Below are 27,063 nucleotides of genomic sequence, written 5' to 3'. Positions count from 1 at the left end.
TTGAGAGCTGCAAGGACGGAGGCGCAGGCTATGGCCGCCCAGAAAAGGGCCGTTTCGTGTTCCGCTCGCTTCCACAAGCTACCTCAGGCTTGTGTTCAACACACAGCAACGGCCGGTCCTAGTGAAGCACGCCCGGCAAAGCATGCTTGCTGACAGGCGCGCAGTCGAGCGTTTGCTGAGCACTCCGTAGACGAGATGGCGTCAAAAGTGTCGAACCTCCCCCTGAAGCTGTTTGTCAGCAAGCCATGACGACACGGCGCATCCGAAGACCTCGGTGTGATCGGAAGACCGATTGTTTCAAGACGATGGTAGGAGCTCAACGCTGACCGACTTGTGAGGTGTAGGTCCGCGAAGTGTGTAGCGTGAGAGTAGGTATCGGGCGTCGGAGCCGAGGTTGTCGTCTGTCATCAGCAAGGACTGGGTTCAGCTCTTGACGCCACGACGAGGCTGAAGGAACCTCAACTCAAAGGCAAGACTGCAGAGCCAGACGACACCACAGCCGTTGTACACCCAGAACTTCAAATTTGACGTTGTTGACGTGGCAACCGACGATGCTCGGGAGGCACTCCCAATGCTCGGGTAGCGAGCGTCCAAGATTTTGCGAGGCGCAGGCACGACACGCTCTCCACTCGATGTAGGCCAGATCATCAGTCTATTCGTCGCTTAATCGGATTTTTCTTTCTCAGTCGAGAAGTATACTGTATCGCGATCGGGCCCATCGGGCCGCTCACTGCCCTTTGGCCCAATCTTTCCCACGAACCCTTCACCACTGCTCCGCCTGCTCACAATGACTTTGCCGCCTCCACATAATCGCACACATCTCCAGCATCCTGAGCCACCTTGACCCACGTGACAGTCCCCTTGGTATCCACTGCTAGTCCTCCGCTGTTTTGCCATCGCCAGCTTCCGCCTCCGGTAGTGGTATTGACAATGCCTTCCTTTTTGCGCTCCATTAGCGAGTTGATCATTGAGCGAGAGAAGAGGCCAGACCAGGGGAGAACCCCAATGCCAAAGTTGGCCTGCAGACCAGTGCGAGAACAAGGCGAAAACATCAGCGATTGCTCACTGTGAGGCCGAATTTCTTGCCCTCATTCTGGACACTCACATAGACGTCCCGTTCTGGATCGGCCACAAGCTTTGCTTTAGGCAGCAGCTTCGGCCCACTACAGAGTACGGTCGCACATTGTCAGCTTGTACCTTGCTACGCTTGCAACGTACATTACATGTCCCAAGCCTCTGTACTCACTCAATCCTGCCCCACCATTCCTTGGTCTCCTCTTCGCTAGAGTGCTGCACGACTACGATCTGCACTTCTGGCTTCTCCTTGGCCACCTGAGAGAGCAATCGCACCTCCTTTTCCGCAAACGGACACCCTGAACCCGACCGAACAGCACATGTGCGGTGCATGTGTCAGCCCTTGTGTGTCTAGCTCAGCTGAGACCTGGGAAAATCTATTTCTGCTCACCACAATGTCTGACAAAGGCAACCAAGGTGCCTGCACCCTGATTGTAAGACGTGCTTGCCGAAGCGGGCAAAGCAGGCGCCTTGCCGCCAACCTGTGGCAGCTCAGCCGTCTTGGGACTGGTGCGCGGCAGCAGAGACTGAATGTCGATTGGAAGGTAGGCTGTCATTTCTTCAAGCTGAAGCCAACGTATACTATCGTGTACTACAAGACTTAGGTAGATCACAGGCCAGGGCGTGCATTGGGCAAAATTAGCGGAAGTAAGGTGCGGCCGGCGTCTGGAATAGCGCTTGTGGAGGCACACCGTTCAGCGGAGCCGGACCTCGCCCTCGGTTATCGGAAGTGTCGGAGCCGTTGCCAATCTCGGTACGATGCCAAACCAGAACGCAGATCTGGTACAGTACCGGGGTGGAGTGTGGGAATCGGGTGAACGGAAGTGACGGGTCTACTCGCTTGCGTATCAGGCAATCGCCATGGCGTCGCCTCGGCGTTTGGATCGGGAGGTGAGGGGGACAGAGAAGGGTCACAGATGCAAGGGCAAGACTGATCTTGTTCACCTGGACCCTCGACTGCGCCATCTGCATCACACAAGCAAAGCCCGTATTAGTGGGATACGATGAACGTGATCAGACGAGTGCCCTGAGCCCAGCCTGGTGTTGGAAAAGATACCAGGTGGGCGTAAGCACACAGGCGTGAAAGGATTGCGAGGCCTCGAACATCCTCCCTGCTGCGTGTGATCGAGGGGGTGATCGAGATTACTCGGTTGGAGCTTGACGTCGGAGTCGCCCCAAAGGGCGGAATGAAGACCCTTGGACGGGGGAGGGTTGGCCACAGAGAAGTAAGTATCAGAATTCAGAAAGGCTAAGCGGTGGCGTCCTGGACAATCCAGCCCAGCCAGCCCGCCCAGTGAGGGCGAGCGGAGAGAAAACGCCCAGACGCCGAAAAGTGGGTGTCAAGGCAGGATCGATGGTGAAGGTCCAAAGCCATGGGAACCCCCCAAAGACGCCGCCGTCGCCGCCCCCATTGGCGTCTTGGTCTACAGGCACCCAGTGGACCGTCCCGTGGTATCCCGATGCACCCATATGCCGAGCTTAAGATCACACGAGTAAGGCGGCACTGGGGTGAATGTGCCGGCAGAGGCGGGGGAGTGTCACGGGTGCTCAGAGGCTGGTGAGCCCAGAAAAGAAACAGCGAGAAAGGAGCTACGCCCTCGTCTAAAAGTTGCATCGCAGTAGCTGCGAGGGGTAAGCCTGGATTGCGTTGGGTCCCAGTCCAGCTAGCTGGACTTGCCAAGGCAAAGGGGGGGAGCAGCCGGAGAGCGGCATTCGCTCAAGGTGTCGGCGCAAGGCCAAGGCTGGATTGGACCCAAGCGGCTGCGTCCGTCTGTCTCCCTGGCCTCCTCGTGAAATCGCCCTCCCTGGTTGGCTGGATTCCGCCTCCCGCGCCTGCGCCCCTCGCCCGCGTTCCGGTTGTTCCCTTGGCCCCCCTTTCCGCGTATGCGCCCTCGCCGCCCTCGCCGCCCTCGCCTTTGCTTGCTTCCGCTCGAGCCCCTGGGAGAAGGAACAAGGATGGGCTGAGACTGCGCCCTGGGGGTCAATGTGTGATGTATCGTAAGACCAAGATCTGCTCGCTGTGCAGGCCGAGTCGAGGATTCCAGTGCATACGCCCAGTACGCAACGTACAGCACGCCTATCTGATATGACGCGAACCACGAGGGCTTCTTTCAGGCGCGGGGGAGCGGGGGGCGAGTGGGCGGGAAAGAAGGAGAGCCATGTCAAAAACCTTGGCGGCGGAGAGGAGCGCGGAATTCGGCGATTTAAGCGACGCCACTCTTCCGCCTCTGGAGCTGCCGGAAAGCTTCTTGGAGAAGAGGCCAGAGCCAAACACAAGGTGCTTCCAAGAGCATTGACCGGCAAGGAGGAGCATCTGCATCGGCGGGCGCAGAACAGTGGTGGCAAGGGCAGAGAGACAAAGGTGGGCATCTGAGGAGGATAGAAGTCTTCTCCCCCTCAATCTGCCTGCGCCCTGACCCTGGGTCATGGTGCGCGCCGTCAGAGAGTGTGGAACCGTGCGGCCCGTACGAGAGAAAGGAGCGAGGAGGGAGCCACAGCTTCGCTTCCCACCGCTGATGTCCGCCGCCTTCCGTTTGACGCCCTCGATCGACTGCTTTACCCTGAATGGGCCCAGATGTCAGTCACTTCTCCGTCCTCGGCAAAGCATAGCTCACTGCGTAATCTGGGCGTCTAGACGCATCACACCGGTCCACTGTGCCGCCGATACCAGCCAAACAAGCAAGAGCAAGCCAGCACACAAAGAGGGGCCTCGCCGCCCCCGCCGCCTTCACCGTCATTCGCCACACCCCTTCTCAGCTACCTTGTCCTAGACCTCACCTCACCTCACCTCGCTGCCGACACATCCTCTTGGTTCATTGCTTGGCTTTCACCTCGGCCGGCCATTGTTCCATCCTCTGCACCATCGGCACCTCAGTGTCGCACCTTGCATTCCTCTCCACTCTCATTTGCATCCTCCAATCAGCCTCCTATCCCCTCCCCCTATTCCCTTGTCCGTTCCCTACCTCATGGCTACCGCTACCACTCTAGGTCGACCTGCAGAGCAGTCCAGTCTGTCTTATCATCATCTACGCCGACCGTCTAGCTCAAGTGGGAGCCGACAGGCCTACTCTGCTGAGCAGCCGAGCTACTCGTCTGCAGCTACAGCTACTACAGCCGCCGCTATGGAGCATCCCTCTCGCCCATCCCCGCCTCTCTTGGCAGGACCCTCGCTGCCAGCGTCAGCGTCTCGTCTGCAAGGAAGGCAACAGCAGGTAGACGTAGGAAGTAGGGGCATCAAGAGGAGCGCGGAAGCAGCAGAGGCGGACGAGGGCAGGCGAGACGACTACCCAGGGTGAGTGCTATCGGGCTAGCCCTGCAGGCAGGCTGATCAGGAGATGACATGCTGCTTCATGCTGTATCCATTTGTATTGATCCCCTACACCCCCCAACCCCCTTCTTCCGCCCTCTATCCCTCTAGCTACTCGACCTACTCTCGAGGCTCGAGCAGGAGCACAGCATTGCCCTCGGCATCTCTCTCCTCGTACTCTGCGATGCCTCCCATGCGTACGCAGTTGCCTTCCTTCGACAGCTTCTCCTCCTCGGGGGTCAAAGGTAGCAGCGATGACTTCCTGCCCAAGAGGCCAAGGGATTCGTATACGATGGACAGCGCTGCGAGGTCATCTGTGAGTAGAAGCAGCTGCAGCGCGGGCGGGCGGGCAGGCGTAGGCGTCGGCGGGACCCAGAGCAAGGGAGCAAGGCGGAGCGTGGGAAGCCGAGGTCGCCCCCGCCTGATGCCGCCCCGCCGAGGAGAAGCTGATAGACTGACATTCACGTACACGCTCGCTACTGCCATCGACTGTACATTGCTCCCCTCAGTCCTTTCACTCTCCCCGCACAATCGCAGCACTCGACGTCAACCAGGCAGACCAGGACCGGCAGACACATCACTACTATCACAATCACCAACAACGGACATTGCCGCCCAGGGGCAGTAGTCTCCTCCCGCGCGCGCGCAACCACGATGACGTCCAGCCCGACGCTCCTTCCCACCGCGATGCTTCCCCACACCAGCCTTCCCCTCCCCGCGAACACCCAGATTCTTCCTCTACCTCGCATCCCGGTCAACAGTATCCTCACTCGCAGCAAGAGTCCCAGTATCAGCGCCAACGGCAGCACTACGACTCGATGCACGCACCAGATGAGGCTGCATACTCTGTCACCTCCTCCTCGTCCTTCGATGGCAGTAGCATGCCATTGGCCATGAGGAGAGGAGACGCAGCCCATGCCAAGGCGAGCAAGCTGCACATCGATGTGCCGACTACTGCCGCTGCTCCCACTACTGCACCCACTGCCGTCTACGAGTACCATCGCGGAACCACTGGCAGCCGGGCATCAGCTCCTCGAGCTTCCGAGCTGCCCTCGCATGCTTCCCTGCCGCAACTGTCACAGCAGCGAGCTTCAGATGCCGGTCCGGTATCCAGAAGCGCACCTCCCACTCGAGTCGCTTTCTTGGACAGAAGCGAGGGAGCAGGTGGCCCCATTGACCCTCGTGGCGAAGGGAGCAGAGCTTCGGAGAGCAGGTACTCACGGCATCCGCATCATCATCATCAGCAGCAGCAGCATCGCCAGCAGCCGAATTACTCTCCGCATGCTCGGTCCAACGCCAGCGACCTTCCTGGTAGCGCCGACAGCAACGATGGAGCAGTCGCAGCAGCTGGGCCAGCCTCGCCGCGTCTGCAGAGCCCTTCGGGCGTCGAAGCACGAACATACGGTTCGGCTTCGGCTGGCGGTGCCTCGCATACCGCATACCAGCATGCCTCTGCATCGCGAGGGCCAGCTTTGACGCCCATTTCCTCTCGCTTTGCTCCGCACACGGCTACCCTGCCATCACCAGCATACCACACCGCACGCCTCGTTGGCGGCGGCAGCGTAGGCGCCAATGACCACTCCTCACACGGCCGCCCTTCAGCCTCGGGCGCAGCGGCAGCAGCAGCCCCAGGAATCGATACCGTCCCCGTCTCTAGCTCCAGCACCTCTCCCTCCCCCATCACCCACGCTCTCGCCTCCAAGGCTCAATTCCTCTCCCTCTTCTCCTCCTTCTACGACTCTCTAAGCGACTCCCGCACCCTCAAGCTCACACTCGAGGATCAAGTGCGAAGGAGTAATGCGTTGTTGCAGACGTTGCAGAAGAGTACGAGGGTGTTGGAGGCGACGGTTGAGCGCAAGTTGGCCGAGGAGAGGGCAGGGTGGGAGGTGAGGGTAGGAAGGCTTGAGGAGGAGGTCAAGAGTCTTACTGCTAAGCTAGCAGGGGAGCAGGTGCTGGAGATGGAGGATGGGGCAGATCAGGAAGACGAGGCAGAGGAGACGGCGCGAGTACGTCAAGAAAGCGAGACAGCTCAGTCCCTCGAGGAGGAAGTTGTGCAGAAGAGGTCTCCCTCCTCTGCTTCTGCAGCGAGCGGCAGCCGAGCCCCTTCTGTCGCAGTGGCCGTCACTACGGAAAAGGTCGAGTCCTAGCCGTCGAACAGGTCACGAGCTCATCCAAGCTCTAGCAACCTACACACAGCGCACGTACGACACAGAACATACGGAACACTCTCTCTCCCCGCTTGGCCATCGCCCTAGCCCTAGCCCTATCACTGGTCGTCTCCCGTCACTGCCACTGCCCCTGCCCCTCACACTGCCCCTTTCCATCGGGTCACCCACTCTCGCTCCCCTCTGCTTCGGTAGTCCACTCCCAGTAATTTCACCCTGTGTATAATATAGCTCCGTCACCCCCATTTCTGGCTCTTTAAACCTTTCTTTGGCGACACCCGGATGCCATTGCCTTTTGTTTGCTACCCTCTGTCACTCACTCACTCACTCAGTCACTCACTCAGTCACTCAGTCACTCAGTCATTGCCCTTTTGCCTCTGATCCGATTCCAATTTAAGCTGGGCTGGGCTAGGCTAGGCTCGGCGCAGGATCCCTGGCGAGTCTTTTTTACTTTGAGCGACTCATTCTAGTCTAGTCAGGTAGTCAGTCAGTCAGTCAGCCAGTCACGCACACACGCACGACACGAGCTCGAAGGAATAGAGTTGTACTCAGTCGAAGAGATCTAACTGAAAATGACGATGAGTCAAGTCTCTCATCGAGTGAGTAAGTGAAGGAGTGAACAAATGAAAGGAGAAATCGAGCGTCACCACCCCCTTTACCCTCCTGGCGCCCTATACACACATTTCGCCAGCATGATCGCAACTCTCAGTTCGCTAGCCCAGACCCAGACCAAAACCCAAATCCAAACCCATACCTAAACCCAAGGTCTGTTTCTGGTTCTGCGCAAGCAAGCAAGCAAGTAAGCAAGCAAGTAAAAGTCAAATGTATGTATGTATACATGTGTGTGTGCGAGTGTGTGTAGAGATAGCGAGCAGACCCAATCCGAGCAAGCAAGCAAGCAAAGAAGCGAGCAAGAGAGCGAGAGCAAGGGAGCGATGGAGCCATGTGAAGACAGGACATAGTGTGTGGGAGTGAGGAGCGAGAGAGGGAGGGTAGTGGAAGCATGAGTGCAGGGGATCATTGGAATGGAGGAGGACGGGGGGGAGAAAGACGAAAGCGGGAAAACTTTTGAAGGGGACACACCACCACCACTACTGCCCTTACCAATCTCTTCCTAGACCGTGTACCTGTCCCTGTGCCTGTCCCGGCGCCGCTCCTGCCCCTGAGACATCCTGAGCCTCTCGACTGGGGTAGTGTGGCAGCAGGTGCGACGCAAGGAAGAGGGCTAGTAGGAGCACGAGAGACGAGAGGAGAGCCGAGGGGCCTCTTCTAATTCTCGCCCCGAGAGGGGCAATGAACACCTCCTCCTCTGCTACCTCCTCACCTTCGTCCTCACGGCTCCCATCCCACTGTCTTCTCCCAGCCGCCCTCCTCTGCGCATCCCCACCTCCCCTCGCAATGCCGGAAAGCGCCTCTCTACCCCACTGCACAACTCCAGCAAAGCCGATGCCGAAGCCTAGTCATCTCCCTGACCTCCAACTTCCCTCGATCCGCTCAATCCACGTAGCAATCATCTCCAATCTCTTCCTCGGACTCCTCACGGGGAGCAAAGAACTCTTGGCGTGCTCGTCGATGGGCAAGACCATTCCTAGCCACCAGCTGAGCTTGTCAATTTCCAGGGGCTGCGGGACAGGGCCGTAGGTGGCGACGATTTGCTCAAAGAGACCTGTCTGGGTTTGCGTGCGCAGGAGCTCGATGAAGGACGTAGCAGTGCGGATGAGGTCGGTCATGGTAGGGGCTTGCTCCGCTGGAGGAAGAGGCGTTGTAGCTGCGCTCGACGCTTCTTGCACTGGTGCGGTCCCAGGAGCAGACGCTTCACTGGAAGCTTGAGAAGATGCGTTGGTGTCACCTTCCGGTGCCGCTGGAGACCCAGCTTGAGAAGCGCTGGAAGCTGAGACCCTCTCCTGCTCAGCCCTGTCCCTCCTTGCGACTGCTTCCCGGTTGCTGGCCACTACACTCTCCTCCTCCGCGGCGACTTCTCCCGACGAGATGTCGTCAAAGTACTCGACTCGGCCAGTGGTGTACCCATCCACACCGTTCTTTTCCAGCAGCCTGAATCTCCTCCATCCGACCGTCTCGAGCATGGACCTGCCATCGAGGAGCATCGTGTGATTCTTGATCTCGAGCATAGTGCCGTACTCGTGCAGGCCAGGCACGGGACCCGTGGAGCTACGCGAGGGCAAGACCATTCCAAATCGTCCAGGACCGGGACCTTGCAGACATCTTCGGATCATGAGCTTGTAGCGAGGCTCAAAGATGTGCAAGTTGGTAGGCATGGTGGGGAAGGCTAGGGTGCAGACGAAGATGGGCATCCACGAAGAAGTTTGACGTTCTTCCTCTTCAATTGTCAGTGCTCGCTCGTGATAGAGGTGGCGAAGACCGAAAGAGAGAGCTTCGTCGTCGTCGTCATCGCTGTTGCGATAAGGTGAAGAAGAAGCGGTGTGCGAGTCGGCGAATACGCCGAGCCGGGACAGCGACATCAAGTCTTCTTGAGGGTATGTTGACGACGAAGCTGACCCTTCACGACGACTTCGTTCTGTGTCTCCAAGCTTGTCGTCGCCGGTAGTGCCATTGGGTTGCGGGGCGCCGCATTGACTTGTGAGCAGTTTCATCAGCGCTTGATTACTTGGGTGATTCTGGAAGAACGAGAAGCTCGGCATAGTCGTACGGCACAAAGGACACTTGTTCGAGTGATCCAGCGAGCGTGCAAAGCAGCCTCGACAAAAGGTGTGGCCGCAAGGCGTGGTAGTGGGCTCGTAGAGGAGGAAGTAGCACAACTGACACTCGAGGGTGTCAACGAGATCGGACTGTAGATGCTCGGGCGTTGTGAGCTTGAAGACTTCGTCCAGCTTTCCCATCGTACTTGCGACTGTGCCAGGCGGAGGCGTAGGGACGGCCTTGGGCGCCTCTACTGCAACGGCCGCGCCACTGGCATCGACGGTGATAGTGGGCTCGTGTGATGCTGTTGCCTGAGCTTCCGACTGCTGTCGCTGCAATTGTTGACCAAAGGCGCCGTCGAATGTATTGGCATTGCCAGAGGATCGATCGACCGTAGCGGTCTCTTCAGCCGAGCCACCCTCTGGTGTGCTCTGAGCACTGCTGACTTCACTGTCTTCCTGTTGCTCGCCACCGGAGCCATCAAATTCCGCACCACCATATCTCCCCGAGCGATACGATCTTCCCATTGTCCCTGCTCTCCTACGAGTGCGAGACACATTCGGCCCATAGTGTTGATGATATCCTTCTTCCTCATCTTCATCGTCAGTGTCGGCAGCAGTGACGCCGGCGACGCTTCCGCTTTCGCGTTCTGCTTCTGAGCCTCCGAGCATAGGCAAGAAGTGTCGTGCAATCTTGGTCGTGCCAGGTCTTGTGTTAGAGGCGGCACGGCCATTGCGTTGCATAGCATGTTCTGTGTACCCCGTTCCACGAGCCAAGACCGACGATGGGCCCGGTCGGCCGGGCATGCGTGTACGACGGTGAGACCCAGACGATGAGGATAGTGATGATGATGATGAGAAACCCAAGTGAGAAGGGTGATGGGCCGCATGGCGACGAGCGGTGGCAAAGCCGATGAGAGATCTTCGGGCTCGCTGGCCTGAACTGCGACGTTCTTCCCCAGGAGGTTCTAGGGCGTAGCGCTGGAGAACAGCGACGGCCTTGGCAAGGGTAACGTCCGGTCGGAGAGAGAGGGTGTTGCCTCCGTCTTGCTCCCATGGGAAGGGCGATACAGCAAATGTGTTGGCCTTTTCCCTGAGTTGCGGAGGAATGACGCCGAGTCGGAGACTCTCATTGTCTGCGCCAACGACGAAGCCATCCACGGGGAGTGATCCACGTTCTGCCGACGAGGCCTGCTGCTCCTGTTCGTCATCGTTTCCCGGTGATGACACATCTTCGTCAACCCATGCTTCAGAGTCAGGGGGACCATATGCTGCGCTGTAGCCAGCCCACACTCCCAGTCCCTGCCCAATGGCCGAGCGAGGACATCCGTTGACAGAGCAGGGCACTGTCATGGTGCACAGCGGCAGTCTCGGAGGAACATGTGTAGTCCTTGTAGAGGGACCAGCTGCCGCTTGGTTGATAGCGGTAATGTTCTTCAACCTGGCACTGATGCAAGGCAGACATGTCGAGTGACCGCATGGCAGAGTGATCGGTGTGGTGTAGGGCCGGTTGCATGAAGCGCAGGTGACCAGTTCCAGCAATTGACGGGCTATGCTGCGAGTCTGTGTAGCCGTCTTGGTATACGCTGCTGGGTTGGTGGTTCTGCTCATCGACGATCCGGCCGACGCGGTAGTGGTAGGGGATGGTGGCGAACGTGCCGGTCGCTTGCCTAGAATGCGAGCAGAGTCGTCACCAGCATCCGTCGAGACACCAGAAGTCTCGGTTTTCACCATATCTGGATCAGCTGTGAAGAAGAGTTGGGGTAGGGCGAGGGTCGCAGTGATGATCGAGACGATGCAGAGTGTGAGTCAGTACTACGTTCATACCAAAGAGGGATAGTCAAGATTGGTACGAGATGACCGACGCCAGAGGCTTGTGCTTATGCAACGCTCCCGAGGCGAGCATATGACAAAGTTCGGCCTCTTGCATCGTGGCCCACGATAATGAGCCGGGACGCGGACAAGGTATCTAAATATTGCAACTGCCCGAAGGATGTACTCACCGATGGAAGAGGACGAGGAAGAGACTGGTTGCTCCCCGCCCCTCTTGACGAGAAGACGGGATGGTGATCGGGACGTGGGTGGCGTACTTCTGGCAGAGCCAAAGTCTGGCGACGAGGGCGAGGTAGCGGCGTGGGCGATGCCAGCTCCGGACCTAGAGACGTGGGTGTGCGACGCCACGCAACCAGTGTGGTGGTGTGAAGAGGAGGAGGAGGAGGATGACGACGCCGCTGTGGAAGGACGAGATTGGCCATGTGTGCCCGCTGCTACTGCTCCCACTAATCCTCTTTCTTGATCCTCACTTTCCCCTCCCGCGCCTCCATTCCCAACTTGGTAGTCTACTCCTTGGCTCATCTAAGACTGCGACAGACTTGACTTGCTATGGGATTTGGGAACGATGACCGGAGGCGAAGTACGCCTGGGGCCGGTGAGGGTGTGGCGAGTGAGCTTCCTTTGATGTTGTAGAGGACGAGGTGATGAAGAGTGTAAGGAGGACAGGCTCGGAGAATTCGAGATGAGCCTTGCCGCTGTGTGGAATGAGAGGCAGGAAGGGGGAAGAGGCGAGGCTGCCAAGACAAAGTGTGTTGTTATGGCTGTGTAATCGTTGGGTCGAAGGCCTGTCAGGAGTCGATGCGGCGGGTAGGGGGGGATGGGCTGAGAGGACGAGGAGGAGGTGAGGCGGTGGAGGTGGTCCGAGGAATAGAGCTTGATGCGGGCCTGTGTCTTGGCTGACCCAAGGCAGGGGGGCTTACTCGAGCAGCGACGTGTGCCCGAGGGCTGACCAAGCTGAGAAATTTGCAGCCCTGGCGGCAGCAAAGGAGGGGGAGGGCGAATCGATGATGCTCAGGGCGGCAGGCGGCGCGGCTGGCTAAAGTGGCGAAAGTGGCAGAGGTGGCGAGGATGATGAATGATCGAGGTGAGTGAGGGGATTGAGTAGACGGAGGAATGAGGGTGATCCGCTCGCTCAATCAATCAAGCACGTCAAGGACGACGTTTGGCAGATGGTAGGTGGGCCGCTGCTGGTGGTGGTGGTGGTGGTGCTGCTGCTGCTGCTACCTCGGCCCAGTGTGTCAGTGATCCCGTCAGCGGCTGAGCTGAGGTGAGCCTTGTTCTGAAGAGTGCGTCGGTCAAGGTTTGTGTGTGTCAGACGGTCGAGTGCTGAAGGTGGTGTGCTCTTCCCTGGCCCTGCTGCCTCGCCTGTCCTTGCGGGCCATTTGACGGAAGTAGCGGCGGGCCCAAGGCACTGGACGGCGTCCAACAAGGTGGCGGGGGGGCGCGGGGGGGGGGGGGAGCACAGGCACAAGGCCATGCATCCAGGGCCCACGCGGCACCGGCCTCTTCGTAAGCAGCCCACACTCCCACACCGCCCCTCGATTCAGCCGGCCCTTTGCAATGACGCGCCTCTGATTGCATTACATGATCCACGCAGGCGGACTTGATCGCTACTTCGGGCCTTGCCTTGCCTTTGCTAAGCTAACACACACCAAGGCGCAGCACAGCACCCCCACTACCCACCTCACACATGGCCGCCACGCCCCTCCTGACCCGCAATCCACGACTGGGAGACACCATGATCAGTAGTGACACCTGCACACCTCCCCGTGTCGCCGCACCCCCGCCGCGAGGAGCCGAGATGTGTCACACTATTCCTCATCGACCTCCGCATGATCCTGCGTACCACTGTTCCAGCTCGGACCAGAACAGCCGCCCAGCCTCTTTGACTTTGGCTTTGACTTTGACTTTGACACAACACCGACAGACTTCTTAGATCCGCTTCCGGCACGGACAGACCGATCTCGCATCATCTCATCACCCCGCTGTGCTAGCAGTCAGCCTGTCAGTCAGTCAGGAGTAGTCAGCAGCACCCGCGTGCCTTGCGTCGGAAATTTTACATTTGTCCGAGCTTGCGTAAGGCAAGGGGTGTGTGGGTAAAGGTGTAGAGGAATAGACAGAGCCATCCTTACTCAACACTGACAGGTGACATGAACCGACCAGAGAGACTCACACGGAGACACTGGCACAGAGGCGGCCAGAAGTCAATGTAAGGCACCAACTCCCCCCCTTTCCCCCTTCACGGCACACCTATTCTCCGACTACGATTCTCGCCCGCATCCCTGACCTGGCTGGATTGCATCCGAAGTGCTGAGCATACCGTCGCTTAGGTTGAACCATGACTAAGTAGCGCCATCTTCACGAACCTTTCCGCTTTTACTCACCACTTCCTCTGACCCTACTCTCTCAAACGGCAGCCGAGGTAGAAGAGAGCAACTTGTAGCAGCGATCCAGACGGATTGAGCAAAGGGCTCACGCGCGCGCACGCCCCTCCCCTGATCTGATTGGATTGGATTGCATCCTGAAGCTCGGTACCGCTTGTAGCTCCGACCGTGCGGCACTGTGCTACTTTCCGCGGGGGGCGTCCACCGCTTGCCTAGTCTCACCTTGCGATCCAGACGGTCAGATGTACTTGCTTCGATGCGAGGTAGAAATTGGTCAGTGGGGTAGGAAGAGGGTTGGGAAGCTCAGATGGCTCTAGGGAAGTAGAGCTGGACAAGGGACTTAGCACAGCCGGCCAATGTCACCCGACTTGGCTGCCGTCTATCCGTCATCTGCCCGTCGCGTCTCACAGCACCTGGCACTGGCCTGAACGCACTTCCAAGCTCACCCAAACAACCCGAGTCCCGCTCTTCCCCCGATCAAACAGAGGCGATCTCTGTCAGTTCTGTGTCCTTCATCTGCCTGACAGGAAGTTGTCCCGCCCTCGCGAAACAGGGTCATTCCTTCGCCCAGCCCATAACCAGGGTCCCGTAGACCGGCCCATTTCCTCGTGCCGGGCAGTGCCAAGGATCGTTTATTGCTCCCGCTTGACAGCCTGCCGGGTCTTTTTAATGGGAAGAATGGCGGGTCTTTTCTTACCTTACCACACCTTGCACCTACAGGCGTAAGGCGTAAGGCGTAGAGCGTAAGGCGTAAGGCGTAAGACGGGCTTCCTTCAGGGCAGCGGGGAGGATTACACTGCATCGTTGACTGGCTAATGAAGCTACTGCCTCTGGCTCTGCCGCTGCCTTGATCGTCTGCCAGAAGAAGACAGGACGGATTCAAGCGGCTCATTCTGTCGTGGCATGGCATGTCATGCCATGTCAGCTCAGCTCACGTCATGTCATATCGGATCCGTACACCAGGCTCGTACAGCGCCGCTACCGCCGATCCTGTTCCTGAAAGTCTGACAGGACACGGGGAGCGTGCGGCGGGGACGGGGGATTCTGTCAGGTGAGCCCAAGGCGATAATTTCCTGCACGATGGACTGGCAGGAGCTGGCGTGGTGTGGATTCCCTTCGAGCATGGTGGCGGAAATGGCAGTGAGCGGCACGAGGGGTCGTAAAACCATACTACGTTACGGGACAAGTATGCCGCCAGACTCGGCATGCACCTGCACGTGTCTTCAGCACTGCTCCGTTGGGACGCTGCGCTCGTCTCCGCTGCTCTCTACATGCCTGTGTCGAAGCATGAATGCCGAGATCCATGGCAGCTGCTCCCGTGTTGAGCCTGCGGAGCTCTCGGGCGTTGTACGACGTCGCGGATCTCACACGGCCCGAACAAGGAGGAGCACCCGTCCCGCTTCCCGCAATCCCATTCGGAGCAAACGTACAGTGGCAAAGTTTGAGGGGTAAGGCGAGCAGAGGAGGTCCTGACTCACGTTACCCCCATTACACGACGAGGCTCGATCGAGGAAAGGGTCAGTAATGCCTGCGAGACTTCTACAGTCAGTACGCTCTTGGAGCGCATAAGAGGTCTAGGCCTGCTCGGCAAACTCATTCGGTAGTAGTCCTTTCGCTCGTTCGCCCAAGGTAAATTTCACCATCCTGGGTTATTCACAATTCGACCTTGGCGGTGTGCAGGACGTCTGTCAATGATTCTGTAGTGCGGCAAGGCGGGCGACATCCCCATCTGCGGGCAACGGTTCTGCACAGATGCGCCGCCTTCGCCAGGGGCGTCTATATACGTTGTGTGTCATTTAGATCTCCTATGATTGCTGCGAATAATAGCGGTTTCGGGGCGGTAGCACAGTGGTAGTTGCGGCAGGTTGCAATTTCGCAAGGTCCCTGTAGGTCACCAGTTCAATCCTGGTTCGCCCCTCCAAACTTTTTGTTGCCTTTTGCGCCATGCCTTTTGGTATGAGTTAGACGCGCGTTGCCTGACGTGAATTTTGTGAGCAGGGGTAGAGCAAGACGACTCAGGTATGCTAGCATAGCATTGAAGATGTGGAAAATTCGTGTGCTCGATATCTACATGTGACTGGGAACCAGCAGCGTGCCTCGGGAGAAACGTCCCGCCCCCCCTGACCCCCTCAGCGTCCCCGATCTAGTCATCTAGCAGCCATCCCCTCTTTCCTCACCCTCTCGTCCACTCCCGACGAGCTGAGCCTTTGTCTCACTACTCAATTCCTGCCGATGAACTGGTAGACGATCCTCCTCACCAGTCCACTGAGGTGGTCCGGACTGCGGGCATAAGTGCCCATGACCAGACTCATACCCACGCTAGTGAGCAGTAGATCTCCTCCGGGTACGAATGGTGCCCATCCCCTTTTCCTCGCAATACTCCAAGCGCTCTCCATTCCCTTTGGCAGGACATACGCCGCCAATTCTGCTCTCCTGCGAGCATGATCGACGAATAGCGATGCGGAAGTTGCGAATCCTGCTAGCCAATGTACGCTTGTTCCCTTTAGGAAAGCGAGGAGCCAAGTTGGGGTAATGGAGGAGAGGTAAGGAGATAGGAGGATACGATCGTGTAGAGAGTGGGCGGCGCAGAATAGGGTTTGGAAAATGATGACAAAGGCGCCTAGGAAGGAGGAAGAGCGAAGGGAACCGAATGCTGAGCGGAGGAAGACGCGCAGCGGGCTGTGAGAGGAGGAGGAGGAGTGGTGGAGAAGTGGACTCGTGGTCAGACAATGGACAAGTGGTATCACAGCAGCTATGCCATCTGAACTCACTTCTTGAGGAATGACCCCGTCCGCAGAAAGACGGCTGGGACAAAGTAGAGGGTCATGTACACCGGCCTGGGTAGGAAAGGCGTAGTGGGTAGTCAGGGCACTGTTTCCCCTCCCTCTCTCTCTCTCCCTTGTCAATTGGACTGCTACTCACAAGATCCACCGCACGACTTCAAAGAAGCGATCAAAGGGGCTCCAGAAGTGGCTACTCTCCCAAGGATGCACCAATGAGCATGGCACCGTCGCTCCCAAGTCTCCCTTTCGAGCCTTTTCTGCCCACTCTGCAATCAGAGCTACATTGTCTGCAGCGATACCTCGACGATTGATCTTGGTCCGTGGGACATGAGGAAACCTCAGAGCTCCACTGGACGACTTTCGTGGGTCGGGAATCTTGCCAGAGGGAAAGTAGGGCTTGAGGACTGCGTCGACGTCGAGTGGTGACTTGTTCGTGATTGCGCGATGTACTGGCAGGGCTGAAGGCGCTATCATCGAGGCGTTTGTGATCCAGTTGATGTAGCCTCGTGGGAGAGTATCCGGAGCATTCTGGAGGAGATTAAGACGAAGAGGAGAGCAAGGGAGAGTGTCGGTTCAGCCTTCACGATGTCTAGCCTCAACCCTGAAGTCTACTCTTGCCTCTCTCTATTCACTCACCAGCCAGGCCCACATGATCTGCCCACAGGCCAGACCAAATGCCAGTACCGCTCCATGGGGGATATTGATGTACTTCTTCTCATGCGCAACATTGTACGTCCCTTCCAGTCCCCTCACCAAGAGCTGCTGAGCCAGACTGACTCTACTATCTTTCGTCTCCACCATGACCGCCACGGCACTGACTGCTCCGGCCACATAGGCATGCCAAATCTTACTGCGCGGATCGCTCATAAAGGCTCGCTTCTTCTGCTTGGACTTAGTCTTGGCCTTGTCCTCTTCGCTCTTGCCCTTGAGCTCCTCGTACCCGCTTCGGGGGGTGGCAGTGCCTGACCGATTGGCGCTGGTGAGGGTGCTCTCGTCTCCACTGCCGTAGTCGCTGCTGTGCGGACGGGGGTCTGTGTTGATGGGTACTGGCTCGGCACGAGGAGGTGTACTTTGCGTGGCCGTGTCCAGTGCGCCTACAGACTGAGACTTCCTAGGCGGCCGTCTAGGCACGGGCGTGATCAGTCGCAGGGAGTTGTGCACGGTCTTGTAGATACTAGCCCAAAGTGCAAACATGAGTGCGAAACGAAAGTTGGGAACGGAAAAGACTGCACTCCGCAAGTCTTTCCCCTTGAGCTTGCGACTTCTTAGACCCTTGATGAGTGCAAGAACGAGCATGATTGTCGCTCTCAATCCATAGGCTAGATTCCAAGCTCGAACTCCACCACGAAAGACGTGAACGGCAAGTCGCTCCCAGTCTCCTGGCAACTTGGCAATCTCATCATGGGGTCTCCACACCTTGTTGCCTACGGACCGACGAATCTCCTTGGAGGGCATGTTGGACAGTTCGTGCAGCCCATGGATGGAGAGGGATCGACGCAGATGCTGGGCTGCCTCTGTGATATTGGGCGTCTGAGGAGCAGACGAGGCGGCAAAGAAGGCCGCAGAGTCTCCACTCTCTTCCTCATCTGAGCTGTCTGCTTGACCATCATTGCTCTGACCCTTGTTGGGTGGCTCGATGGAGGTGAACTTGGGCAGCCGGAGTTGGTTCTTGTTGCGTGGGGGCAGACCAGAGCTGGACGCAGCAGCAGGAGGAGCGGAATCTGCCTCAGACGCAGCTTCGTTGCCCATCTTGAGCAGGTTGAGCCAGAATGGCGAGGAAAAGGCGAGAAGCCAAAGACGGAGCGCAAGAGGATGAAGAAGGGGTCGTTTGAAGAAAGAGAAGGAAGAGAAGCAGCAATACAGCAGACAGTGGTACAAGGACCCTTCGTCTTTCCGGCGCCCCCGTATGTGCGGGGTAGCGCCCCTTGCCCTGCGAGGCGGAACCGGGCCCCGGCTCACATCGGCGCGCCGTGGTGCATCTGCCCGCTCCGCACCCGCCCTGGCCCCAACGCTTTTTCCCAATGGATGCCGCGTGAGAGCGCACCGAGGGAAAAGTCCCAAGGCCCGAGAGGGAGAGTCAGGGAGAGAGTGCAAGTCAAAGGGGAGCAAGCTCAGGAGGGGGGCCAAAGGGCAATAGCAGAGGGCATCAAAGCATCGCAGCGGCAAAGTAATCGCACATCGTTACCCGAAGCATTCATGGTATCTCGCTCGCTCATTTTCGGGGTTGCACGACGATGACTGCACCGAGGCTGACAGGCTGCACGCTCCACTCGCTCGCGTACCACGCGTTTCTCCATCCATCACACAGAAGACGGTCAAAGGGGAAAAAGAACATCATCATTTCGCATCTTGCTCGACCTGAGCTTGGACCTGGTCTTGAACAAGTGCCAGTCGTAAAGAGGGGGGACAGGAAACAAAACAAGGGGAGGTAACCCTGAACGGGGCGTACATCGGAAAGTCGATTTCTGCTTCTCACTACTACTTCTCTCGAAACTCGTGTCTCGCTTTCGTGACTACTTCGGCTCTTCTCTCTGTCTCGTCTTTATGGTCTCGCTTCTCTTGAGACTTGCCGCCACGACGGCTCGCTGCGTCGCTACATGTACCACTGGGTACTGGCAAATTCCTTGTTGCGGTTGATGCTCCTCATCAACTGACCAGAGTCTGGCTCGCCCAGCTCAGACTCTCTCTGCAAGGCAGTGGTAGTCGAGTCCGAGTAAGACGTAGCCGTCTCGCTCATTGCATCAGAATACATGAGCGTGCGGCCCTTTTCGGCCAAGATGTCGGCATAGTAGGCAGGGGGGACCAGAGAGACTGATCGCGTAGCTCGGGCGTAGGTGTACGACAAGGAGTTGATTGTTCGTTGAAGCGCATCAGAGGTGAACTTGGCGTCATTCTGCAGGACGACGTATCGAGTGGGCCTGGCCGTTCCGATGAGTCCAGCATGGGCTTGCAAGAAGAACTCGAAACCGTAAGGGTGGACGACGTCGGTGTCGACTACGGTACCAGCAGGGAGGTTGCCTGATCGGTCGGTGTCGCCCTCATTCTTGGCCATGAATCGGATGTGATGTCGCTTCATACAGACGATGTAGGTCAGAGGAATCGTCTTGCGAGGATCGATGGAGGCGACTGCTTCCTGGATGGCTTGCGCCTCCTGCTGACGAGCCATTGCCCACTGGCCTTCAGAGACTCCATCTCGGAACATGATGATGGAAGCTGGCAACTGACCCTTGTTGGCACCAGCCCAGTGCTTGAGATGCTCAGTAGCCATTTCTTTCATCTGAAGAATGGCTTCCTGAGACTTGCCACCTCGACTGTGGCGCTGCGCTCGCAGCTCGGCGTGGTATTTGGATCGCTTGCCATCCATGGTAGCAACGCAAGCGGCAATGGAGAGCTGTGAAGAGCCAGGTGGTCCATGGGAGCAGTCGGCGCCCATGATCATCGTCTGAGGGCCGAGGCTTGGCAAGTCATTCTGGCTCTCTACGGCGTGATTGTGGCCTCCAAGCTTGACATTGACTTTCATGGCGACGTTGGCAGCGTACTGCGCTTGACCTTTGGCATTCAAGGCCTTTCTGGCCAGCATACACTGAGAAGCGACGGGACTTGGAAGCTCGCAGATTGCGATGCGCTTAATGGCAGCATAGAGGTCCGCGTCTCCATCTACGAGGCAGACAAAGAGCTGAGGGGGAGGTGCCTGAGGTCCACCGGCAATGACCTTGGCGGCTTTGCCAGCCCTCTCGAACGTGGCCTTGACACTGTCCGCCGTTCCAGGGGCAGAATCGATGTGTGGAGGCTTGTTGACGACCATGCCTACTTCACGAAGAGCAGCGGTGAACATTTGAGCGAACTCGACGCAGGCCTGAGGTGGCGTGCGGGTAAAGTTGATCAAGCACCAAGTTGTGAGGGCTTTGCCGGGAACGCAGAACTTGGCGTTACGCAAGTTCCATCCGCCAGAGGCGACAGAGGGCTTTGAGCTACCCTTGCCGTACGAGACTTGAGGCGGAGGAAGGACACGACCTTCAACCTCTACAGGAGTAGGAGCGACGCCGACTCCCCAAGACGAGAGTCGAGCGGAAGCGTCGAAGTTGAGCTCGTTGCGCCAGTTCTGAACTGTCTTGGCCTTCTCAGAAGGCCTCTGACGACTCTCGTCGATCATAGCAGCGGTCATGGCTGGGGTGAGCTTGCGAGGTGGGAGTGCAATGGGCTGAACCTCAAGACACTCCATAGGGACTTTAGCTCCGCCGCTGAGCTCGACCAGAGGAAGATCAGGATACTTGACAGTATAGCCGTACTTTGTCTTCAGATAGTCGATGACTCGAATCTGCTTGCCGTCTTGCTCGAAAGTCTCTTCACGAGCAGGTCGAGGGGAGAAGCCTACAGTTGCACAGACGGAAGAAAAATGTCAGTGGCTGTACTCATCATCATCGTCATCGTGAGGCAAACGGCAAAGCGAAAGGCGAAGCCCCGCAAACCTGCTCTCGCGATCAACTCACCCTTGAAGGTCTCCAACTTTGAGGTAGTACGATGCGTTGGGCGAAGTTTGGCATTCTTGAAGCGCTGTGAGATGGTTGTAAGAAGGTTGATGTCGAGTGGGTCAGCAGTCGTCTTGGAATACCAACAGCTTCGATCTGTAGGCTGCTCACCTTTCGTAGCTCTTGCATCTGCATTGGTCGGAGAGAGCTCAGAGCACTTCCACCACCACCGCCGCCGCCACCACCACCGCCGTAGCCACCTCCCATAGGAGGACCTCCTCGGCCTCGGAAGCCGCCACGGCCACCACGGTCTCCACCTCGGAAACCTCCTCTGTCACCGCCTCTGCCACCGCCACGGAAGCCACCTCCACCACCTCCGCCTCCATCGAGGCCCAGGATGGCGGCAGAAACGTCGATGAGACTGCCGGATCGAAGGAATGCGGCAAAGGCAGCGTCGATGTTGACTACCATCCCAGACTGAGTGGGTCGAACGGATTGGAAGCTGAATATTGAACGGAGCAGAAATGGAGAGTGAGTGTCAGCTCTACGACTCGCTTCAGACGTAGTCACTGAGCTGTGAGCTACATCGACACTCACAATCCTTTCCAGATGGCTGCTCCACCTGGAATGTTGACCGAGTTTGCTGGGTTGAAGAAGCGTCGACCACCGGCGCCGTGCACTTTGTACCTTTCTGCGGGGTCGTGGCAGAGCAGCTAAGACGAAAGAGACGAGTACGATGATGGTCGGTAAAGAGTGGAGAAGAGGTGACGGCGCTGTCAGTGATCAGCTACGTCACGGTGTGCTTGAGCTAATCTATGCTCGAGAGTACTCACGACTTGAAGAGCCTGAATGCTGTTAGTGACACTGTTGGAAAGGTGGGGACGAAGGCAGAGATGGTGATGGTCAGTAGATGAGGTAGTCGATCACTCTCTAGTATCCTCTCGCACTGGACACTTACATCTCCGGGATGGAGATACCAGTGGCTCGAATGATGTCTGGGTCGGCAGCGCAGAACTTGGACAGTGTCGAAGCGTCGATTTCGTTGACGAGCTGCATGGTGACCTTGAACTTGCGTCGAGGATCTCGCTCAGAGGTGTCTCCAGGTGCTGACTCCTTCTTTGGAAGAGAGATGATCCAGCTGAACTCGCCTTGAAAGGGAAGAGCCTTTGGAGTGTATGCGTTGCGTCTGCCATCGAAGGCGATGGAGGTGACGTGCTCTTGCTGGAGGACATTGGAAGCGTCGGCTACGGCATCCTTCAGCGCAAGGGCGTACACCTCTCGTAGAAGAGTAATGGGTAGCTTCCTCTCATTGCGAGCAGTGGCTGCCTTTCCAGTGAGAGGAACGTCATCGGACGCGTCGCGATAAGGGTCGATGACCGTGTCGTAGTGGTATACTGTCATCTCAAAAGGTGTAGGTCGAGGTCTTCCGCCTGCTGGTCCAGCTCCACGAGCTCCTTGCTTGATGGCAGCGCCGCCTCGATTAGGACCTGCGACGCCTTTGTTCTTGCCAAGGGATAGTGCAAAGACATTGGACCTGAGAGGGACTTTGCGGCCTTGAGTACCTCCCTGATCAGGTCGAGCAGCGAGATCTGAAGAGGGCGATGAGAAGTTGTGAAGAGTCACAGCGTCAGTGAGTGAGATCGAGGAGTGATGGAAGCCATCTGCGCTGTGACTGGCGTGTACGTACCAAGGAGGGTAATGCTCTGAATCTCAGAGATCCTGTGCTGCTCTTCGATCTCTCTCTGCCTGTCGAGGGTGAGTGTGCCCATTGCCTGTGTCGTGTGCAGGGGAAAGTGGGTAAAGAGGCAGTGGGAAGGGGAAGAGAGGGTCAGTCACATGGTCAGGTTAGAGGTGGACTGTGTAGCTTCGTTGCATAACTGTCTGTCTGTCCACTTCTGCCGTGGTGGTGATCTACACTCACCTGAGCAATGGCGTCGGCGCTCAACTCTGGCTGGATGACCATGTTGATTGCTCAGCACTAGCCAGTGCGAGGCTCGAAGGTGTGAGAAGCGATGGGTGGAGAAAGGCAACTCTGCCGGGAGCAGGTCCAGGTGCAGGTGTAGGCGATGTGGGGCTGTGGAGGAAGGGTATTAGAGGGTGAGAGGGGGAGGTAAGTGAGGGTGGTGGTGGTGAGAAGGGAAGGAGAGAATGAGGGATGTGGACGTGGGAGTGCGACGTCTTCTTCTATTGCAGAGGGAATCACCACTCGTCAGACTTACGATTGCTCCCACACACTCACTCATCAGACAAGAGGAATTCTACTCCGGGTTGCACGCGAACATAGGCACAAGCAGATGTGCACGGGCGTCAAGTCAATTTCCCCGCGACGCGGCACCAGAGCAGTGTCCACGGAAAGGAGGGCAGACGCGATTCGGGTCGTACCTTTGAACCTTCGGGTGATAATGAGGGTCAGCAACCATGATCACGACTAAGGAGGCGCGAGGGGAGAGGCAGAGGGCAGAGAGTAGCAGGAACAAGGCAGCAGCAAAGGGCGCAAGAATACAAGCTACACTTCAAACGGAGATTACGTAGTGGCAAAGTGCAAAGATGTGATGAGCAGAGTGATACAGAGGAAGAGACGTACACTGGGAGTGTAAGCAGCGGCAGCAGCAGCAGCAATGAGCTGGTGAGGAGTACCTCACCGATCTGGGCAACAGGGCAAAAGTCTGGGCATGGGGAAGCAATCCTCACTCACTCTGATTGGATGAACCATCATCGGCGAATCCGCCCCGTTGCTGCGATGCCCTTGGCCCTCTGCTTCGGCATTTGGTAGAGGGCAAAGGCGAAACGAACAAATCACCAGCAAAGAGGCATCGCCCTTCCTGACGATCTTCACAGACAAGTCTTCGTAGCAAAGGGTGTAGCAAAGGGTAAGGCGAGGAGGGAATGTGAGCCAAGACCACTCGACTGACTGTAGCGTGCTGTGACTTGCCATGTGGCCCAAGCGCAAGGGCCAAGCGAGCGGAAGCGGATGGAGGCCGCCCCTCGTGGTCAAGGCAGTCAGTCAGTAGACTAGCAGCTGCCTCCGCCCTGATTCCCCCACTGCGACTGCTACTCACCCATCGCAGCGCAGCCATGGCGGCAGCGACAAAGGCCAGAACATCCAAGGAGGGCAATGCCAACAGCAGCAGCAGCACCTCGTATCCCATTTACCTCGCACCCAAGCATGCCTCTTCTTCTGCCTCTTCCTCCCGTGCTGGAGTATACGCATTGCAATGTGAGTGCATCATGGGGGAAACACACCTCTGCCTGTGACACTGGCTGACAGTTCCTCTCCCACACTTTCCTCCTGCTGTTAGTCCCCTTCTTACCTTCTCTGACAATGACCAAGAATACCGCACCCCACTACGGCATCCTCCACTCCCCCGCGTCCACATCCACATCGACCGCCTCATCCTCCTCATCTGCTCCACCGCCTCAACACCTCTTAGAGTTCCCCCCGCGGGGCACAGCTTCCGCCTCGGCACAAGCAGCACACATCTACAATGTCCAATCCAGCAGCTCAGTCCCCGCTGATGCACTCTCCGAAACAGCAGCAGCAAGAGGGCCTCCTCCGAATGGCTACTCGGACGTCCTTCTGGTATGGTCAGAGGCACGACAGGCCTACATCCTCGAGCCTGTCCGATCTACTCTGCTGCTGCGTCTCGAAAAGGCAAGACGAGCCGCGGGCACAAGGGCAAAGGAGCTGTTGAGCCGCTTGCCCGACTCGACCACGGAAAATGGACTAGCAGCTCAGGAAGAGCAAGTTGCGAGGGGAGTCAAGCGCCGTCGGTTGAGCAGACTTGGTGCAAAGGAAGAGGACAAGGACCTACCGTTGAGGAGAGCGCCGGGAGACACTCTGCGCAGCGATGATGTAGCTGAGGATACATTAGCCCTACCGCTTTCAAGGTCTGGTGGAGACGGGGACAGGACAAAGGCACAGACGCCCATCATGCACTCTTCCCAGCGGCGGGCAGCCAGTCCAGCACAGCAAGTCGAACATCCGTCTACCTCTCCAGGGGTTGAGGCTCGCGGCCTCGCAAGCCCAGTAGGCTTGGGTCTGACTACTACTCAGGTCGACGGAGACGACGACGATGACGAAGCTGCTCGTGCTCTGGAGTTGGAGTTCGAAGCGGCCATGGACACCGATGACTTCAAGGCATCAGCGGCCACAACCACAGTCAAGTCGCACTCTCCCTCTTCTCCTCCTCAAGCACACTCTCCTACCAAGCTGGACCTGCAACAATCCCTGGTAACGCCCCTGACGCCCACGCTCACAAAGGCCAGCAGCACTGGCGGGGCTGCCTCTGCCCCTGCCGGTGCTGGTGCTCCCACTACTGCCGCCGGCGCCGTCACTTCTCCCCCTCCTCTCTCCTCCTCTTCGGCCAGCCTAGCCGGTGCTACACAGGGTTCAAGCACAACGGCCAATAGATGGAAGGCCTCTTGGCAACCTATGGCCTATAGTGGGAGTAATGCTGGGAATGGTCAGCCTTCCCAGTATGATGATGACGACGATGATGATGAGGAAGAGGATGATGAGGACGATGAAGAAGAGGATGATGATGAAGAGGAAGAGGAAGCTGAAGGGGGCAGTGAGGATCTTGATGAGTTTGCTCGATTGCTCGAGGAGGAACTTGCTGGTGCTGGGGACTGAGGAAGAGGAGGCGGGGGTGGGCGAGCCATCCATGAGGGAAGAGACACTATGTACATATGCTTCACTCAATCCCCATGTCCACCCTCTCGACTTCCTATCCACCAACGCTCGCAATCACACCAGGAACACGCATATGTTGGGCTAAAGAATGTGCGTTGCTTTTTTGAATTGGATTGGTGGTGCAAGTAAGATGGGAAAGCAAAAAAGACACCAAGTGGCGACGATGGCGAACGAGCGTAGACCCCAGTGAAGGCACAAGAGATATTAACAAGACGAGGCACAGGAAAAGGTGGGTTGGTAAAGGTCGAGAGCGGATCAGATCCGACAGTCGGGAATAAGAAGTCAAAAGATGGTGCATGTGTGTGTGTGGGTGTGTTGACTACGATCCAATGCGGTGGGCGAGGGAGAGTCCATATGAGGGGGAATTTGGCGGATAGGCTAACGAGCGATGGAGTGGAGCACTGATGCGCTTACTCGTCGTCCTCCATGTCGTCAAAGGACTGGATGCTTCGCCTGTAAGGAGTGTGGATAGCCTTGCCAGTAGAGATGGTGGCGTGGCTGACACAGTTCGACGACTTGCCGGCCTTCTGAGCAGCGGGAGTGTGGGCCTGACCCTGGTAGAAGGTAGAGCCAGAGTAGACACCTGGCCACTCTCCGTCTGCAGCATCACACTGAGAGAAGCCCTTTCCGTAGTTTCCAGGGTGGTTCCACTGAGATCCCATGACATCGTAGATGTGAGGGCACCACTCGGTAGCGTAGTCTACATCGAAGCAAGCTCGGAAAGAGAACTCGGTGGCGCTCATGAAGTTGGACCACTCGTGGAGTTGAGTCCAGCCAGACTTGTAAGGGTTAGAGCGAGTAAAGACGAGACCACCGACGGGGTTGCCTTCACCGGTAGCTCCGTGAGGGTCGAGCTCACCTCCCTCGTCACCAGACTGTACGTGCATGCTGGTGAAGTCTCCGTAACCAGTGACCTGGAGGAAGTTGGCAGTCTTGACAAAGTGAGCCCTCTTGATGGTGCCATCGGGGATGAGCCTGGTACCGTAACCGCTCTTCATGCAGTAGGAGACGACCTTGGCCTCTTCGTCACCAATGGTCTTGCTGCCAGAGGAAGGAGCCCAGAGACAGAAGTCGTGGATGGAGTTGATGAAGACGTTCTGGCACATCGACGACTGAGAAGAAGCGCCGTACTTGGTGCACTTGTTGGTGCCGACCTGGCCGGACTCGGAGTGGTTGGGCAAGCTAGAGACCTGGTAGGTGGGCTTGCTGGGGGTGTAGGCGGCAGCGCCCTGCAGAGTAGAGGCCACGAGGGCAGCGACGACAGCAATCTTGGAGTACATCTTGTGTGTGTGTGTGTGTGTGAGTGTAAAGAGTAAGGGCTTGAGAGCGAGTGAAGAGCAAGTGCAAGCTTTGAGCGAAGGAGGAAGCGAGAGTGGGAACGTAAGTGTCCGATAAGGGCAAGAGAGTGTGGGTACCTTGTAAAGTAGAGAAGGAGTGAGGAAGAGGAGAGACGAGAATTGGTTTGATGAGAGAGAAGAAAGAGGAGGGGAGGACTGAGCGAGGAGGAGGGGTCTATATATGAAAGGCTCGACCACCCAGGACGGCAGGCGAAAGGGTCAGGGGTGGGGTGGAGAGGCCCAGACAGGCAACAACAGACCAATGGCTGACCCCAGTCCTCGGCTGAGGGGCAGTCACCCAGCGGGGTACCGTGAAATGTCGCTGCAGCCTGCAGTCCCATGCCGGCGGAGCAGCGAGGTC

The 27,063-nt window shown here is 57.5% G+C and overlaps 7 protein-coding genes and 1 non-coding gene across 8 annotated transcripts; 3 read left to right on the top strand and 5 right to left on the bottom strand.

Annotated features, from left to right (window-relative positions):
• Positions 1 to 782: 782 nt before the first annotated feature.
• BCV69DRAFT_301117 (hypothetical protein) lies at positions 783 to 1,631 on the bottom strand (the record flags this gene model as incomplete). Its single annotated transcript, XM_025494526.1, has 4 exons — positions 783 to 1,019; positions 1,106 to 1,163; positions 1,247 to 1,373; positions 1,466 to 1,631. The coding sequence occupies 4 exons, from the start codon at positions 1,629 to 1,631 to the stop codon at positions 783 to 785; spliced, it is 588 nt and encodes a 195-aa protein (XP_025345796.1).
• Positions 1,632 to 4,040: 2,409 nt separating this feature from the next.
• BCV69DRAFT_301116 (hypothetical protein) lies at positions 4,041 to 6,528 on the top strand (the record flags this gene model as incomplete). Its single annotated transcript, XM_025494525.1, has 3 exons — positions 4,041 to 4,366; positions 4,493 to 4,697; positions 4,891 to 6,528. The coding sequence occupies 3 exons, from the start codon at positions 4,041 to 4,043 to the stop codon at positions 6,526 to 6,528; spliced, it is 2,169 nt and encodes a 722-aa protein (XP_025345795.1).
• Positions 6,529 to 7,778: 1,250 nt separating this feature from the next.
• Positions 7,779 to 11,863, bottom strand: BCV69DRAFT_68918 (hypothetical protein). Its single transcript, XM_025495447.1, has 2 exons — positions 11,207 to 11,863; positions 7,779 to 10,948 (listed from the first exon to the last, which is right to left on the bottom strand). Exons 1-2 carry the CDS (start codon positions 11,556 to 11,558, stop codon positions 8,007 to 8,009), a joined length of 3,294 nt encoding a protein of 1,097 aa, XP_025345794.1. The 5' UTR covers positions 11,559 to 11,863; the 3' UTR covers positions 7,779 to 8,006.
• A 3,391-nt stretch (positions 11,864 to 15,254) lies between these two features.
• BCV69DRAFT_t41 lies at positions 15,255 to 15,338 on the top strand. The gene has a single exon. It is a non-coding gene; the product is annotated as a tRNA-Cys (tRNA).
• A 125-nt stretch (positions 15,339 to 15,463) lies between these two features.
• On the bottom strand, positions 15,464 to 18,025 carry BCV69DRAFT_314517 (hypothetical protein). The gene is made up of 4 exons (XM_025495123.1): positions 16,840 to 18,025; positions 16,343 to 16,731; positions 16,192 to 16,257; positions 15,464 to 16,099 (listed from the first exon to the last, which is right to left on the bottom strand). The coding sequence occupies exons 1-4, from the start codon at positions 17,950 to 17,952 to the stop codon at positions 15,640 to 15,642; spliced, it is 2,028 nt and encodes a 675-aa protein (XP_025345793.1). The 5' UTR covers positions 17,953 to 18,025; the 3' UTR covers positions 15,464 to 15,639.
• Positions 18,026 to 18,515: 490 nt separating this feature from the next.
• On the bottom strand, positions 18,516 to 22,907 carry BCV69DRAFT_263159 (Piwi-domain-containing protein). Its single transcript, XM_025490729.1, has 8 exons — positions 22,594 to 22,907; positions 22,360 to 22,444; positions 21,631 to 22,261; positions 21,506 to 21,536; positions 21,270 to 21,385; positions 20,844 to 21,174; positions 20,694 to 20,757; positions 18,516 to 20,574 (listed from the first exon to the last, which is right to left on the bottom strand). The coding sequence occupies exons 1-8, from the start codon at positions 22,633 to 22,635 to the stop codon at positions 18,797 to 18,799; spliced, it is 3,078 nt and encodes a 1,025-aa protein (XP_025345792.1). The 5' UTR covers positions 22,636 to 22,907; the 3' UTR covers positions 18,516 to 18,796.
• A 1,635-nt stretch (positions 22,908 to 24,542) lies between these two features.
• On the top strand, positions 24,543 to 25,332 carry BCV69DRAFT_284936 (hypothetical protein). The gene has a single exon (XM_025493227.1). The coding sequence runs from the start codon at positions 24,604 to 24,606 to the stop codon at positions 25,303 to 25,305; it is 702 nt and encodes a 233-aa protein (XP_025345791.1). The 5' UTR covers positions 24,543 to 24,603; the 3' UTR covers positions 25,306 to 25,332.
• A 443-nt stretch (positions 25,333 to 25,775) lies between these two features.
• BCV69DRAFT_301111 (hypothetical protein) lies at positions 25,776 to 26,645 on the bottom strand (the record flags this gene model as incomplete). The annotated part of the gene is made up of 1 exon (XM_025494524.1): positions 25,776 to 26,645. The coding sequence occupies one exon, from the start codon at positions 26,643 to 26,645 to the stop codon at positions 25,776 to 25,778; it is 870 nt and encodes a 289-aa protein (XP_025345790.1).
• Positions 26,646 to 27,063: the final 418 nt, after the last annotated feature.

Source organism: Pseudomicrostroma glucosiphilum (genome assembly GCF_003144135.1).
Source record: "Pseudomicrostroma glucosiphilum strain MCA 4718 unplaced genomic scaffold BCV69scaffold_15, whole genome shotgun sequence".
In the NCBI taxonomy this organism is placed as follows: domain Eukaryota; kingdom Fungi; phylum Basidiomycota; class Exobasidiomycetes; order Microstromatales; family Microstromataceae; genus Microstroma; species Microstroma glucosiphilum.
Note: the sequence above shows the minus strand (reverse complement) of the source record. Positions and strands in the feature narration are given on the sequence as shown.